The sequence below is a fragment of the Scylla paramamosain genome, chromosome 25, assembly GCF_035594125.1.
Source record: "Scylla paramamosain isolate STU-SP2022 chromosome 25, ASM3559412v1, whole genome shotgun sequence".
Classification (NCBI taxonomy): Eukaryota; Metazoa; Arthropoda; class Malacostraca; order Decapoda; family Portunidae; genus Scylla; species Scylla paramamosain.
The window spans coordinates 7,491,800-7,508,177 of NC_087175.1; the positions used below are offsets into that span (position 1 = coordinate 7,491,800).

Here is a 16,378-nt window from a genome sequence, read left to right on the forward strand (position 1 = left end):
CATAACTATCACATGTAAATGTATTACAGACTTAGAATGGACTATATACTTAAAGTCTTCCATTTTCTCTATTCTCTCTGCTGCTATGAGCTGCTCACACCCTTCCAATGCTGACACACTCAACTCTACTTTTTTCCTAATTCAGTTCCCATCTCATACACACATTTCTGAAGTTCCTTTTCACTCTTTGTAGGGAAACTAGAGTCATGCACAAAGTCTGTTACCACAGTCCATCCCAACTTGTGTGAATACTTCCTATTTTTAGCTTTTACCTCCCTCATAAAACCATCCATACTCTTAAACAGGAACCATAGTGACATCACATATTCCTGTCTAACTGCTCCTATAAATAACTCTCCAGGCTCACATAAGTACTTGCCTCTTACTTCCTTCTAAGTTTCCTTCCTGCACCATGAATTTTTTTTCAATTCCAGAGAGCCTCACCATCAATGCCCCCATATCCTTTTTCTACACTGCCTTAGATATGGGCCAGAATGATTAAATAACACCTGACAATTGTTAGACAGGTTTATCCTCGAAAGACAAGAGACATCTCCATTGCCTAGCCACAGACCACACTGATTTCAGCATTTGCCGTACAACCAAGGGAACACAAAAAAGAAGACTGTGCAGATAAGCTCTGCATGATTAAGGCTACAAAACCATGTTAACTTAACAAATTCCTTCTCCTCTTTTCTTGGATAGCAAAGGCTTACAAAGATACTTACCTTGGCTATTGGAAAACTCACACATCACAAGAGAAATCAATACTTTACATGCTCCATTCTCCTTCCTGTATAATATTCATCAACCTGAAACTGTTCATTCCTCTCTTTCTTACACAATCACCTAAATGAAATGCTGATCCTTCTTGTACTAGTTACTTTAGTGTTGCTAAATCAATTCTCAACCTTTTTTCATCCACATTCTTGGTAGAGTGAACATCTTCAACTAAAGAATAAAAAAATCTACAAAGATGTGAATATGAATCACATTCCTATCACTCACATCAAACAATATATGATGCAACACAGTTCCAAAATAATAATCCATATCAACAGCATCATCTGCAGCAAGTATTTATGCTGTCAAAGTACTTTTTAATATGTATTCTATTTTTCTTGGCCTCCCAGGCAAATGGATAGCTCTTTCCATTTTCACCAAGAAATATTCAACCAACCTTCAACACTGATATATCCATCAGACAAATGTGCAAGGGAAGCATCACTACAGGCCACCAGTTTTATCTTGCTCAGGTCTCCTAACTGTGGAAACCTTGGATGACAGTCCATCATTTTCAGCATTTGCCACCTTGAATAATGTTTTTCTACTTTGGGCATGTTTTTAATACAGCTCATGCCTAGTACATCATAATTCACAACATGCCTAGTATTTGTACTTTACCAACCAATGTGTCCAACCAAACTTCCAAGGTTTCCTGCTCTGATTCACTAGTGATCCTATTTATTTCAAGCTCTGTCAGGATTAATGGGTACAGTTTTTACATTTATAAGACAGTTACAGCAAGTACAGAAAGTGTGCAGAATGGTCAAGTAGGCAGGGCATTTTAAGGGGTAACAAAAAAAAGGGGGGGATAATTTAAGACGTAACAAAATAAATAAAATTCTGATCACTTCTCAGCTAATCAGCTTGTCAGCAGCAGTAGTAGTCTCGCTTGGGCAGCCAGGAACTGTTTTGCAGGGTAGTATGCCACCAGGTAGAAGGCTCTTTGCATGTGTAAGTAATTAAAAAACAGCTGACTTCCCTCACCCTGTCCTCACACACATTTCTTTCATTCCAACATTTGCTTCATGTAAGGCAAGAATACACACCTTATCTTCAGTTGTTAGCCTTTTTGCTTGGCATCTTGAAGCTTTGAAGGCAAAATATTTGGGAAAATGTAAAAGGGGATAGAGGACAGACTGACATTATCACCCTTTCCCTTCATTGCCTGAGGCAGCACTGAAACATAAATATAAAAACTCCCTATAAAATCCAATGAGCTGCCAGATGTACAATTTGGCAGAAACAGAAGTAGGATAAGGCCAGGATCACTGATAAAGCATGGAGAGATTCTACAGTGCCGCAATTTGCAACATTGCACACATTTTTTGCAGTTACTTTATCTTGACCAAGAGTTACCCTCCCCCTTTTATCTTGCCTCACTTATAAATCAATATACCTATTTGAAGACACCAGATGATTGTAATCCTACTTGAAACTCAGGTTTGATTTTTGCAATCTTCAAAAAACCCCCAAAATAAAATCATCTAAATGCATCAGAAGAATCATTGCTGTATCAATAAAATCTAGCTTGGTCAAGTTTCAGAAGCATGAAACCTAATCTGACCAAAAATGTTCTGACTGTTAAATACCATACTCTAGTTGCATCATTTAATCCATAGACACATTAGTTATGCCTCCACAAAACCTTCCCATGCCAATTAGATTCTTCAGGTGAGGCTTCAATAACATCAATAACACATCACTATGAAAGTTTTTCCCTTAAAAAGGATTAATTTTCCAGTTTTAGAGAGTTGTATCTAATGATTTTGCTCTGAGACTTCATCATCAGTTTCATCATAATTGTGCACAGTTGATAGAGGGAGACTCTATCAAATGCTTTTAATATGTCTAAGGCAACAGTGAAAGCTTCACCAAAATTCCTAAAAGACCAAGACCAACACTAAGTAAAGAAAGCCAGGTCCTCAGAAGAGTGGCAGCAACAGAACCCATAGTGGAGATCAGATGTAAGGTTGTAATGTTCATGAGTAAGGATCTTCCTGTTAAAACAATACGACAGTAGTTTGAGGGTTTAGAGAAGTCACCCTTATTAGGAACAGACTGAATGTAGGCAAACTTCCAGCAGGAAGGAAAGGTAGATGTTAATGGACAGAGTTGGAAGAATCTAAGTAAAGTGCAAGCACTGAGGCACAGTGTCAGAGAACAAAAGGAGGGATCCCATCAGGTCCATAAACCTTCCAAGGGCTAAGGTCAGTGAGGGAATGGAAAACATCATTACAAAAGATCTTAATGGGAGGCATGAAATAGTCAGGGATGGAGGAGAGGGAAGAACAAGCCCTGAATCATCTAAGGTAGAGTTTTAAGCAAATGTTTGAGGGAAGAGTTCAGCTATAAAAATAGATGAGATGTCAGTGGTGCCATCAGGTTGAAATAAAGAAGGGAAAGATGAAGAAAAGTTGTCAAAGATGTTTTTGGCTAGGTGCCAGAAGTCATAAGGCAAGTTAGGTCTAGAAAGATTTTGACATTTTCTATTGATGAAAGAGTCTTTTGACTAATTGAAGAACAGACCTGGGATGATTGCAGGCAGAAATATAAAGTGCCTGAGATTAAGATGATGGAAGGCTCTAGTACCATTTGTGGGCCACCTCTCTATCACATATAGCACAAGAACAGGCTGGAATAAACCAAGACTTGGAAGGTTTAGGGCAAGAAAAGTGAGGAATCTACACCTCCATGTCAGACACTATCACCTCTGTTATGTGCTCAGCACACAGGGATGGGTCTCTGACACAGATGCAATAGTGATTCCATGCAAGATCAGAATACCTCCTCATTTACCCCTGATTAGCAGAAGTGAAATGCCTGAGGCACCTCCACCTTGGGGGATCCTGAAGAGGAATTGGAGTGACAGATAAGGTACAGATATGAAGTTGTGAGTTGCAACAAACATAATTAAAATTGAGAAAATAAAAACACAAAACTGGTTTAAATTTGGAACTGCTCAAACCACACTGCAGATGCTCACAGAAAGCCACCCACTGGTTCTTTACAGGACATACTATTAATGAGGAGCACCACTGGAAGGAGAGGGTTGGCTAGCCTATTCTTCCTGGGAGAGGCAGGTCTGTTACTGGCCTTTTTATGAACCAATCAATGGTTCTTTGCATATCAGCAACACGACCCACTTAAATCTCACTAATTACGATACTAACTCTGCAAGATACCGAACTCAACAGTACAGTTTTTCCTACAGAAATAAAAATACTTGGAATGGACAAGAAGAACTAATTGTGGCAAATAAAGGACACAATCACACAAGTGTAGCTAAAACTCTGTACATTGAAACAATGTTATTACACACATGAATATATACACACTCATTAATAACATTCTACCTTTAAGGAGGCCAATGGAGAGCTGATCTGTGTTCAGGTTTTCTAGGTACTTTCCCAAGTAGTTATTGAGAACCCATGTTGCCAATCCCTCCAACATCTTGCCAGCAGAGGATCTGGAATAAGGTGGTAAAACTGCAATTCAGTGACCTATATAAAAAATAAATGAATCTATAAAGTTGTTTCCCTTACATTGAAAAAAAAGCTGCCATGGCATTTGCTTGCAAGCACTGATAAAGTATGAATGTCTTGGAAGTCACATAAGTATCTGAAAGTGAAGATAAATTATATCACCATGCTTGAGAGGATAGGTTGGACAGATAAACAAGATGGAATATATATATATATATATATATATATATATATATATATATATATATATATATATATATATATATATATATATATATATATATATATATATATATATATATATATATATATATATATATATATATATATATATATATATATATATATATATATATATATATATATATATATATATATATATATATATATATATATATATATATATATATATATATATATATATATATATATATATATATATATATATATATATATATATATATATATATATATATATATATATATATATATATATATATATATATATATATATATATATATATATATATATATATATATATATATATATATATATATATATATATATATATATATATATATATATATATATATATATATATATATATATATATATATATATATATATATATATATATATATATATATATATATATATATATATATATATATATATATATATATATATATATATATATATATATATATATATATATATATATATATATATATATATATATATATATATATAATGTATATATATATATATATATATATATATATATATATATATATATATATATATATATATATATATATATATATAATGTATATATATAATTATATACATATATATATATATATATATATATATATATATATATATATATATATATATATATATATATATATATATATATATATATATATATATATATATATATGACAAAGTTCTGAGACAATAGAGGTGAGGAGGAAAAGCATCCAGAGTTCTTTCTTTTCTTCACTTTATTATTTGCAACATTTCACCTTCAAAGAAGGCATCTTCAGGTTAAATATATATAACTTTATTTAGTGCAATATAAAAAGATATAATTTCCAGAATAAGAGCAAAAAATTACACATAAAAAAAGTAAAAAAAAAAACAGACATACATAAGATGGTGGGTCATATTGTTAACTAAAAAAATTAATAAAGAGCAGGAAAGATAATGTATAGAGCAATAGTGATGTGTTAGAAAAACTAAGTGAGATCTAAGTAAAACAAACCTGGTGTGCACTTGCTGGTAGAAAGGTGAGGACTGACAGAGGGTGGTGGTGTGAGAGTTAGATCAACTACTAGCTCAGAAGCCAAAGCTCCGAGCAAATGTTTATAAAAGGTACAGTTGGGATGATGTTAATTGGTTATTTAATTCAGGTTTTAAGTCTTTAATACAAATAGCTTCTAATATTTTAATATCTCTGTGTATCTGCTTTATGTAATATTCTTAAGTCTTTTTCCGAAAAAGTGTGTGTGTTCTTACTGCAGAGAAAGGGGGATGAGCTAGTTGTTTCTGTAATTCAACACGTACACAGAAACAACTAGCTCATCCCCCTTTCTCTGCAATAACAACACACAAATGAACATGACCACCACCTTTTTCGGAATAAGACACTCCTTCGAGAAAAAGAAAACATCATGAAGAAAATCATAAACGCTGAACTAAGTATCACTTTCAAGCTACTGGTTCCATGTCAGAGATTTGTCTGTGTGCTGACTACATAACAGAGGTGATAGTGTCTGGCATGGAGGTGTACATTCCTCACTTTTCCTCTCAACCTAAACCTTCCAAACCTTGGTTTAACACACCCTGTTCTCGTGCTATACTTGATACAAACATAGCCCACAAAAGTTACTTAAGTCTTCCATCACCTGAATCTCATGCACTTTATATTTCCACCCAGAATCATACCAAATCTGACTACATGCTACCCATTAAGATCCTTCACAGTAATGTTTTCAATACCTTTGATGGCCTTAACCCTCAGAAGGCTTATGAACCTGATGGAATCCTTTCTATTGTTCTCCAAAACTGTACTTTCATCCTTGTACCTTGCCTAGTCAAGCTCTTCCAACTTTGTCTACAAACATCTACCTTTCCTTCTTGCTGGAAGTTTGCCTACATTCAGCCATTTCCTAAAAAGGCTATCCACTCTAATCCCTTAAACTACCATCCTGTTGCCTTAATTTCCTGCCTCTAAAGCTTTTGAATCTATCCTCAACAGGAAGATTCTTAAACATCTATCATTTCACAATCTGATTGCCAATATGGGTTCTGTCAAGGCCTCTCTACTGGTGATCTTCTGGCTTTCCTTACTGAGTCTTGGTCATCCTCTTTTAGGGATTTTGGTGAAACTTTTGCTGTTGCCTTAGAAATATCAAAAGCTTATGATGGAGTCAGGCACAAAGCTTTGATTTCCAAACTACCCTCCTACAGCTTCTATCCTTCTCTCTAACTTCATCTCAAATTTCCTTTCTGACCTTTCTATTGCTGCTGTGGTAGATGGCCACTGTTCTTCTCCTAGGTCTATTAATCATGATGTTCCTTAGGATTCTGTCCTGTCACCAACTCTCTTCCAATTCATCAATGATCCTCTAGGCTCCTTCTGATGCAGTGCAGAGTGGTATCATCCTTCTGATGATACCACTCTGCACTTTTCCACATCTTTTTGTGGATGTCCAACCCTTCAGGAAGTAAACAGTTCATACAGGGAAGCCACAGAATGCCTGACTTCTGATCTCTCTGAAATTTCTAATTGGGGTAGAGAAATCTTAGTATTGTTTAATGCCTCAAAAAGTCAGTTCCTCCATCTATCAACTCAACACAATCTTCCAGATAACTATCCCTCTTCTTCAGTGACACTCAACTGTCCCCCTCATCTACACTGATCATCCTTGGTCTGTCCTTTAATTATATTCTAAACTGGAAACTTCACATTTCATATCTAGCTAGAACAGCTTCTATGAAGTTATGTGTTATGTGTCATCTCCACCATTTTTTCAATCCCCCAACTGCTAACTCTGTATAGGGGTCTTATCTGTTCATTTATGGATTATGCTTCACATGTATGGGGGATTTCGCTCATAATGCTCTTTTAGACAAGGTGGAATTAAAAGCTTTTCGTCTTATCAACTCTTCTCTAACTGACTGTTTCCAGCCTCTTTCTCATCACCACAATATTGTATCTCTTGCTATCTTCCACTGCTATTTTCATGTTAATTGCTCTTCTAATCTTGCTAACTACATGCATCCCCTCCTCCCTAACCTTTATTGCACAAGAATTCATTCTTTCTCTCACCCTTATTCTGTCCACCTTTCTAATACAAGAGTTAACCAGTATTCTCAATTATTCATTCCTTTCTCAGGAACTCCCTGTCATTTCAAGACAGCTATCCTCTGCTACTTGACAATTCTATTTGTCATTGCTCTGGGAACTGACATTTACATGTTTTTTTTTTTTCTTTATTCAAATTTCTTATGCCCTTGTATAACCGCTCTCTTCAAGTATGGTAGTTTTCATGTTTCACAAATTCCATGTCAAAGTTGCACTTGCACTCTCTTGATAATTTTTGCACTTTAGGTATGCACTCCATTTCACTTTTTTTCTATGGATTTTCCTAACTTTTTGGTTGTTTTGTTCTTTTGTAAGATGAAACCTGTCAGAAACTGTATTTTTCCATATTCCATTATTATTCAACAATATTAAAGGCAGTGGGCAGAGTTAATAAGAAATGAAAAATTACGGAATACAAAGCAATGTGTATAAAACCAATATGCAACAGGTTGCATCATACACAATAGCTAAAAAAAGAGGAAAAAAAATAATAAAAAATAAGAGATTTAGAAAAATTGCCGACTTTGGAGGAACATTTTCTAAAAAAAAAAAAAAAAAAAAAAAAGAAAAAAACAAACAAACAGTGGGGTTTTGGTCCCCCTTGGACACCTTAAAGGGCACTAAATTCGATAAACACAATTTAGCCTCACCAAAAAACTTTACCCTTGAACTCTCCCTAAGACACTAACCTAACTGAATGTAATGTAACCTAACCAAGGGAGCTTCCCCCTAACTCTTTAAGGTATGAACCTAACTGAATATAACCTAACCTAACCAGATCTATCCACTAACCATACTTAACTTGAACCTAATGCTACAGGGTTCCTAATCAATCACCGTACTGAGGAAGACAGGTATCAAAGTCCAATTTACAATCACTTTTGTTTTAGGTACAATAAATATCACAAAAAATAAATAAATAAATAAAGTTGGTATTTTTAAAACAAGGCATTTTCTTTCACAATATGATCAGTGTAGAACAAGAACAAGAAAACTCTAGCTGACATCGCAGCTGCCTGGGATCTCATAAGGCAGTTCCTAGCATTATTAAAGTGTAGGTACTGCTTCATGTGGAGGCCATTTTAAAACTGAGCTCCTGTCCCTCATGAGACTCGCAAATTGCAACAATTCAATCTGCATGGCTACTGCATCTGATGGTTTCTCTCATTTTAACTGGTTTACTTCAAACATCTTACACATTACAAGAATTCAATCTGACTGGCCATGCAATCTGATGGATTCTCTCATTTTAATGGTTTACTTGAAATATCTTGCACATTGCAAGATTCTCCCGATGAATCAGGGGAAGGATAGTGTCCCCTAACAGGAGACTTTGATTTTTGCACTTATGAACCATTACCCTTCTATGCATGTGCAGCACCACTGTAACACTGTGGGCTCCTATCAGAATAATGAATAAATGTAAATATTGGCAAAGAGATACCTAAAAACAAAAAAGATGTTACTTAATTTTGGGAAGTGAGCATTTGCAACAAATATTCCAGAGAAAAGAGTTTTTTTTTTTTTTTACAATAGTACTCCACCATTCATAGGCAAAGTCCTGACCTTCAAGTACCCACCATTCATTCTTGCCCAACACCCCAAGAGCTTGCCCCACCTAATCTTACTGGTGGGTTGCACTCCCAGATACAGTATTAAGTCACAAAGCTAAATTCTTCTAAGAACCTGTAAAGAACTCATGAGAATAATCTAAGATGAATCAATAAATAACCACATAGTAAAGCATCCATCTACAATGCAATAATACCGCTGCCTTCCACCACATTAAGAAGACTGAAAAAGTGAAGAACTTCAGAGAGTACAAGATTTTTCTGTGCTGTGTACATTCCACTTAGGAGGACTTAACAATAAATATTAAATTCCTCGCCTGTTTCAAGTTCGAGGATGAAAACATTTTTTTCTGGGATATTTCGGTGGGTATTCAATTAATCTGTTAAGCATTTCCTCCACAAATCAGTCTCTTTTTTTAATGCCCTTCCCCATGAACAGCTGATCTGCAGTAAAAACAATGAGCAGATTAATACAAGACATGCCAAAACTGACCAGTAAAAAATATTTTCATCCTCACAGACACACAATAATATGTTGCTGTTCACACCTACACATTCTGATCACTCACTATGGAATGTTCCACTTGTCTCATGCCATTGGACTGTAAGGTGTTAAACCAAATTCAACCATACCTCACTAAACCAAACCTAGCCTAACCATAACCTAACTAAACCTACCTAACCTAACTTAACCTAATCTAGCCATGAATAGTTTGTAAAAAAAAAACTTACTGTCCTGACAGGGCAGCATTTAATTCATCCCCCACCTTTCCTTTCTGACCTTCTTCAGGCAAGCCAATCACCATGACACTTCACATAAAAAGTCAGGGAATCTTGAGTATTTTTATGAAATCAGGCAATACATTCAATGCTTCCAGTATACCCGCCCCTTTTATTCATCTTTTCCTTGAGACTTTCCAATACTATGAAAAGTTCATAGAAAGTGGGGGAGAGATGCCCCATTATTGTCATACTCATCAAGAAATATGTGATTCTTCTTAGGTTAGGATTGGTTGGATTATATTCAGCAATTTGGAGATCCAAGGGGTGGGAAAGGATTCTAGAGAATTACCAATACTTTATGCCAGTATTTGATTGAAAACCAAATGTGGTAAATTCTTAGATTTACATCATAATCCCCCTAACCTAGCCGGGATACTACTCATCCCTGGCCACCCTCAGGGATACTAGTCTAACCTAACCAAGCCATAGGGCTGTGGCACCCCGAATCCCTTAGCTGGAGGACTGCTCTCCCCCTTGGGGCCCCTTAGGGATACTAATCTAACCTAACTGGACTGAACCTAGGGAATATTTAGGGGAAATGTCCAAATCTATTTTGAAAACTATGGACTTCTCACGGAAATTCTGAGTGATAGTTTCTTAGAAACCAGCAAGGTATGCAAAAATTACATTCCCAATGTTGAAGAGTATGTGTAAATCTAAAATAAAATCCCGAAAGTATGTTTAGAAAGAGGCGCCAATGGAAAGACCTGTGTTAGGTGTCAAACACTGTAATTAAGCCCCCTGTACATGCAAATTATACCCTCATGCTGCGATGCTTAAAATATATACTGCAATGCTTAGAGGTAATAACTTATGTATTGATGTAATGACGCAAGAGTTCGCCGCCTACCTTTAAGTCTATCTATGCAGATGTTTTGAAGTCATGGGAATCCCCGCAATCTCTGACATGATGAATTCGTTAATTGTATTCACACCATGCCGCAATAACACCTTGACACTGCAGCAATTTGCCAGCAGTATAGATACTCGACTGTACTGACGAAAAGCACCTCCTTGTTTTGGCTTTTCTGTGACGTCCGTCGCCGCCTGTCGCTCCTTTCATATGGTGTTCCAATACTTATTTTGCTATTTGCACATCACATGAGTGATGCATCATTTGTAGTGGAGGCATAACGAAAAAAAAAATCAGTACCTACCATATCAACGATATGATTGTTTATATTGTTATTGCTTACGCAAATAGTCATTACGTATGTAGACTCACATGTTCAGATATTGCGCGCGAAAATCAAGGGGTCGATCCATGATTCTTAATATAACAAACTACAGCAACTAACTAGCTTCCCGCTGAAATTAAGAACTGCGAAAAGTTAGTGTATTTTAAGAAAAAATCAAAATTCATTTATTTACTGAGACCTATTACCTAATGGGGTTTCTTCAAGGAAATTTAAAATTAGTGTCTCTCCAACCCATGTCCAGCCACAGCCTAGACTGAGCATAGTGGGCAAGAGGAGGATTGGCCCAGAAAAGTCACTTATGTCAGTCGTGTTCTTCAGCCAGTCGAGTGAACAGTACGTACGGTACTATTATATAATGTCGTTGCGATAGAGACTGGTTTGATGCATCTTCGAACCACTAAATTTTGTCATTGGGTATATGGCATGTGGTAAATGTTAGTTGCAATCAAATCTGGAAGGTAATAAAAAGGAAGAGGAAGGGAGTAAGGTATAGGAAAAATGTGGAGTTAAAAACTGTATAGTTCATCTCTCAAAAACGAACAGAGCTTAGGACCATATTCTGAAACTTTTGCGATACACCACTACTTCAAAAGGCTCTAGTTGAAGTTACACGGATTATTTAAGAGTGTTTTTTATGGTTCTAGCGACAGATAAACAATATTTCTACATTACTAACTAGAGAAACGCTTGAGAACCTGGCTGACCATGAATGTGTCCTTAGATAATAGGCGTGGTGAGAGAGCGAACGTTTCAGAACAAGCTTAGACTTGAAAACTGCCAGTCTATCCTGAGACGAAAAATTCCACTTCTGGATTACCCAACAGAATCAATTTTTTCTGAGTAAGTTGAGTATGTTATGTTTGCACTTCAAGCTCATGTCCTCTGGTATCAGATGCCAAAAACATAATGAATACATGAGAGACCATGAAAATACGGTAACATTAAATAAGATCATCTCATCATTATACCCTTGACAAGGTGCAGATTGACCCTGTGCAGTAGATCGGTCTAACCGTCAACGTTTGTCCACCTACGTTGTATTAACTCAAGTAGTTTTAAACCATAGAGGAAACCCAAGTTCCATACAGGAGAAGCAAAATCAAGCATAGGTTAAATGTCAGAGATGTACTACGTACAAGGTGGACATGAAGATGGGGGATCAACAAGCAGTGGATTTAAGCGAATTGGATGCTATTCCACGAGCCTTAGCTACGGTGAATTTTACATGAACATAAAACTTCAATTTAGAGTCTACAGTGACACCTAGATCAGTAAGGGATGATATGACACTTAAGACCAGATTTCGTTGCTGTATGATGAAGTGGGCAACAAAAAGACTTATTGCCCTGCATAGTCTTGGCGATATTTTCGTTATGAGTAAGTAAAAGCACCAAAGTTATTATGAGGTTTCTTTACGGTCTAAATGATGGATTTTAGAAGGGTTGTCCTCCAGAAAATTTAAAATATATATATATATATATATATATATATATATATATATATATATATATATATATATATATATATATATATATATATATATATATATATATATATATTACCTATATTGACTGGAAATTGCATTTCCTTGGATAAAAAAAATCATAATTAGAATGATATTGGTTGAAGATACGAGTACATAACATTTGATGGACTTTTCTGGAAGGAAAAGTTTTACTCTATTTTTCTTCATATTTTACCATGTAATTCACTGTTTAGGAAATGATGAGTTCTTTTTATTGTACATAAATACATACATATAATTAAGGCTGTCTTCCTCCAAAAATAGGGCAGCCAAGAGAAGGCACATAACTTTCACATTCACAGTTATTCACACTACTCCCTTACCATCATTAGTTTATTGGCCTGGCAGAGAACATACTAGAAATAGCTTTCCCAAGATCATTAGAAATTAATTTCCAACGTATTTTGCAATAAATCACTGAGATAAATACTGAAAGGCCAAGTGGTTCGGGAGATAAATATAATATACGAGTATTTTCACTACAAATTTCAGAATACCATGAAATATCTTATTATAATATCTTCACTTGGTTTTATATCATACATAATGAAAGGTTGAGGACATAGGATCAGTGACAAATATATTACTGAACATTGTGGTATATTTGCCAAAATTCTTCCTGGAGATGTAATATTGGCAGATAGGGGATTTGACGTAAGTGGTAGCATAGGTTTATTCGATGCTGAAGTTATTGATCCAGCCTTCACCAGAGGTAAAAAGCAATTCAGCATGACTGAAGTAGAGACAACTAGGAACCTAGCTGTAGAACGTATTCATGCAGAGAGGGCAATAGTTGTTGCAAGGTAAAAATATTCCAAGCCGCAGGCAACGATACCTATGTCACTGCTGGGCTCACAACTTTAGAGAAAGTAGTATGCGTTGCCTGTGTTGTTCCATTAAGTTAACTACTTTGGTCATGTCAAGATATGATACGGGAGTAGGGAAGAAAGAAGGGTTGAAGGTGAATGAAGTGGATGGAATTGCTGAAGACAGAAATGAAGGGAAGAGATAATATACAAGGAAGTGACTGTAAAGGGAGTAGTTTCCAGAGATTCTTCCCTATTAAGTAAGGGTCAGAGCCACCAAAAACACTAATTTTAAGGCGTCTTCTTCAGTTATCCAAAGAACTTAGATTTTTAGCTCCTTGGAGCTTCGCCCACTTGGCCACTGAAGAGCAGCAGATCATTGGAGTTGCTTGGATGCTGCCCAAGGAAAAAGTGTCCTACAGTTCATTGGCGATGTGTCCTTCACAGAGACCGCAACAACCTTAACCACTCGCTTCTTGAAGTTTATGCTGTTTACATGTGAATTGCTGGTTTTCCAGGCCTTGTGATATTGTCAGTTGAATAAAAGTAATCATATAGAGCCGATTTATTTATTTATTATTTTTTTTCTGACCAAAGGAAAGAGACAGGCAGTCACATTGATTATTCTTGTTTAATGGTTGTTACATTTAAAGAACAGGCATATAGTAATATGCCGAAGCCTGGTTAAGACATTCCGGCTCAAAATGATGCCTGCTGTTGGTCAATATGACTAGTAAAACTTGTTGCATGGTGCTGTACATACGTCAGCCATGAAATTAAATGTCAAAGCGTCTCTTTGGTGGTATTTTCATACCATTTCCGCGTTTTGGGTGCGTTCATCTCTTGAGTATCCCTATCCATTATCCTATTCTGTTTAGACAGACTGCAATTATTACAATATAACAAAATATGGTCTGTTATTAGTGACTGGGGAACAAGGGGAAACTGTGATGCAGGGAGCATCTCTCTAGGTCATAGGTCATTCATAGAGGGTGAAAGCGAGGTCCCTTGCCCCGCTATTGAGATTCCGACATGTTAAGGCAACGTTCAATCCAGTGTGTCGCTTCTTTAGACCTGTCCTACTTCATCATCTGTGCTAATAGAAGCCACTCAGCAGAGTGAATTGATTATATCAGTCATAACCTCACACTGCATTATGGCATTGTACCTGAACACAATGATGTGCTGGAAGTCGTGACCCAAGACTGGAAGGCCACTCAGACTTCACCTGCCGTGCCAAAATGCCGTACGCTGCTGGTTGTAAGCAAATGTTACTATTCACTTAATTTGAAACAATTCACGCTACACAGTTTTAATAATGGTTTTCACTCATGATTGACGTGTATGCAGATAATTCTGTATGTTCGAGATTTTATTGAAAACAATACACGCACATCGATTTGTTTTCACCTAACATGTTTGCATCGCTGCCCACGAGTGGCTGTGTCTTTCGCTCTGCCCCACTGCATACCCACAATTCTTGCAAGCCCTTAGAAAGCTTGCGGTCCGGTTGTAAGGTTCCGAAGCTCCCAGGAAACCTGCATCAGAAAATGTGTTTCCGACGTGCTTGCGAAGAACTGAAGAGACAAAGAAGGAGCATCCATCTCTCTACCTCAAACCACAAATATGTTCTGCTTACGTTCATATTTCCTCTTAAAATGTCTGATAGCATTGCCATGGCAACGTTTGTCAAATAAAAGCAAAGCAGCGTGATGTCACTGCAACCCCTCTATACAAACAAAAGCCGAATTGCTGTGAACACTTTATTGGGTTTATTTTATCCCAGTATTTGGCTAACCTTTAACAAAGTCTCTAGCCATGTTGTTGTGGGCGACATTTCGTGTTCTTAGCAGTCCTTTTGTAGGCCGCTGTCTGTCCGCAAACTGTGCATGCTCAGAACCCAATGTTTACAAACAAAACTGTTGATAAACATCTGTCCGCTGCTGTCCACAATAGCGTTTTTTTTTTTTTTTTATATGTAGGAGGGGCACTAGCCAAGGGCAACAATACTGTAATAAGAAAAAAAAAAAAGGCCCATTGAGGTGCCAGTCCCCGAACAGAATCAAAAGGGGTAGTCAAAAATTACAGGATAAGTGTCTTGAAACCTTCCTCAAGTCATAAGAAAGTGGGAATACAGAAGCAGCCTGGGAATTTCAGAGTTTATCAGAGAAAGGGATGAATGACTGAGAATACTCTTGCATTAGAGATGTGGACAGAACAGGGATGAGAGAAAGACGAAAGTTTGTGCAGGGAGGAGGGGAGGTATGCAACTAGCATGATCAGAAGAACAGTTGGCATAAAAATTGCGGTAGAAAGTCGCAAGATGCAACACTGTGGCGATGAGAAAGAGCATGAAGACAGTCAGTTAGAAGAGAAGGGTTGACAAGATGAAAAGCTTTTGATTCCTCTCAGTCTAAAAGAGCGGTATGAATGGAATCCTCCCATACATGTGAAGCATACTCCATACATGGATGGATAAGGCCCTTGTACAGAGTTGGCAGCTGGGGGATGAGAAAAACTGGCAGAGATAACTCAGAACGCCTAACTTCATAGAAACTGTTATAGCTAGATATAAGATGTGAGGTTTACAGTTTAGATTACAAGTAAACGACAGATTGAGGATGTTCAGTGTAGAAGAGGGGGACAGTTGAATGTCATTGGAGAAGAGAGGAAATTTGTCTGGAAGGTTGTGTCAAGATGATAGATAGAGGAAATGAATTTTTGAGTCGCTGAAGAATACTGAATTTGCTCTGCCCCACTCAGAAATTTTCGAGATAAGAAGTCAGGGGCTCTGTGGCTTCTCAGCGTGAACTTTTTGCTTCCTGAATGGTTAAATGACTAATCAAGTATAG

At 36.5% G+C, this 16,378-nt stretch overlaps 1 protein-coding gene across 5 annotated transcripts in view; it reads right to left on the reverse strand.

Annotated features, from left to right (window-relative positions):
• LOC135113190 (intermembrane lipid transfer protein VPS13D-like) overlaps positions 1–11,141 on the reverse strand; it is a 475,970-nt gene extending 464,829 nt beyond the window's left edge. For 2 of the 5 annotated variants that reach the window (XM_064028317.1, XM_064028314.1), the window contains exons 1-2: positions 10,847–11,140; positions 4,140–4,252 (exon numbers count right to left, since the gene is read on the reverse strand). In XM_064028317.1, the coding sequence (XP_063884387.1) occupies positions 4,140–4,236 (97 nt within the window). In that variant the 5' untranslated portion in view covers positions 4,237–4,252; positions 10,847–11,140. Of the gene's footprint in view, positions 1–4,139; positions 4,272–10,846 lie in introns of all 5 variants that reach the window. The other 3 variants (XM_064028316.1, XM_064028319.1, XM_064028315.1) reach the window with 2 other exon arrangements.
• Between the last annotated feature and the right edge of the window lie 5,237 nt (positions 11,142–16,378).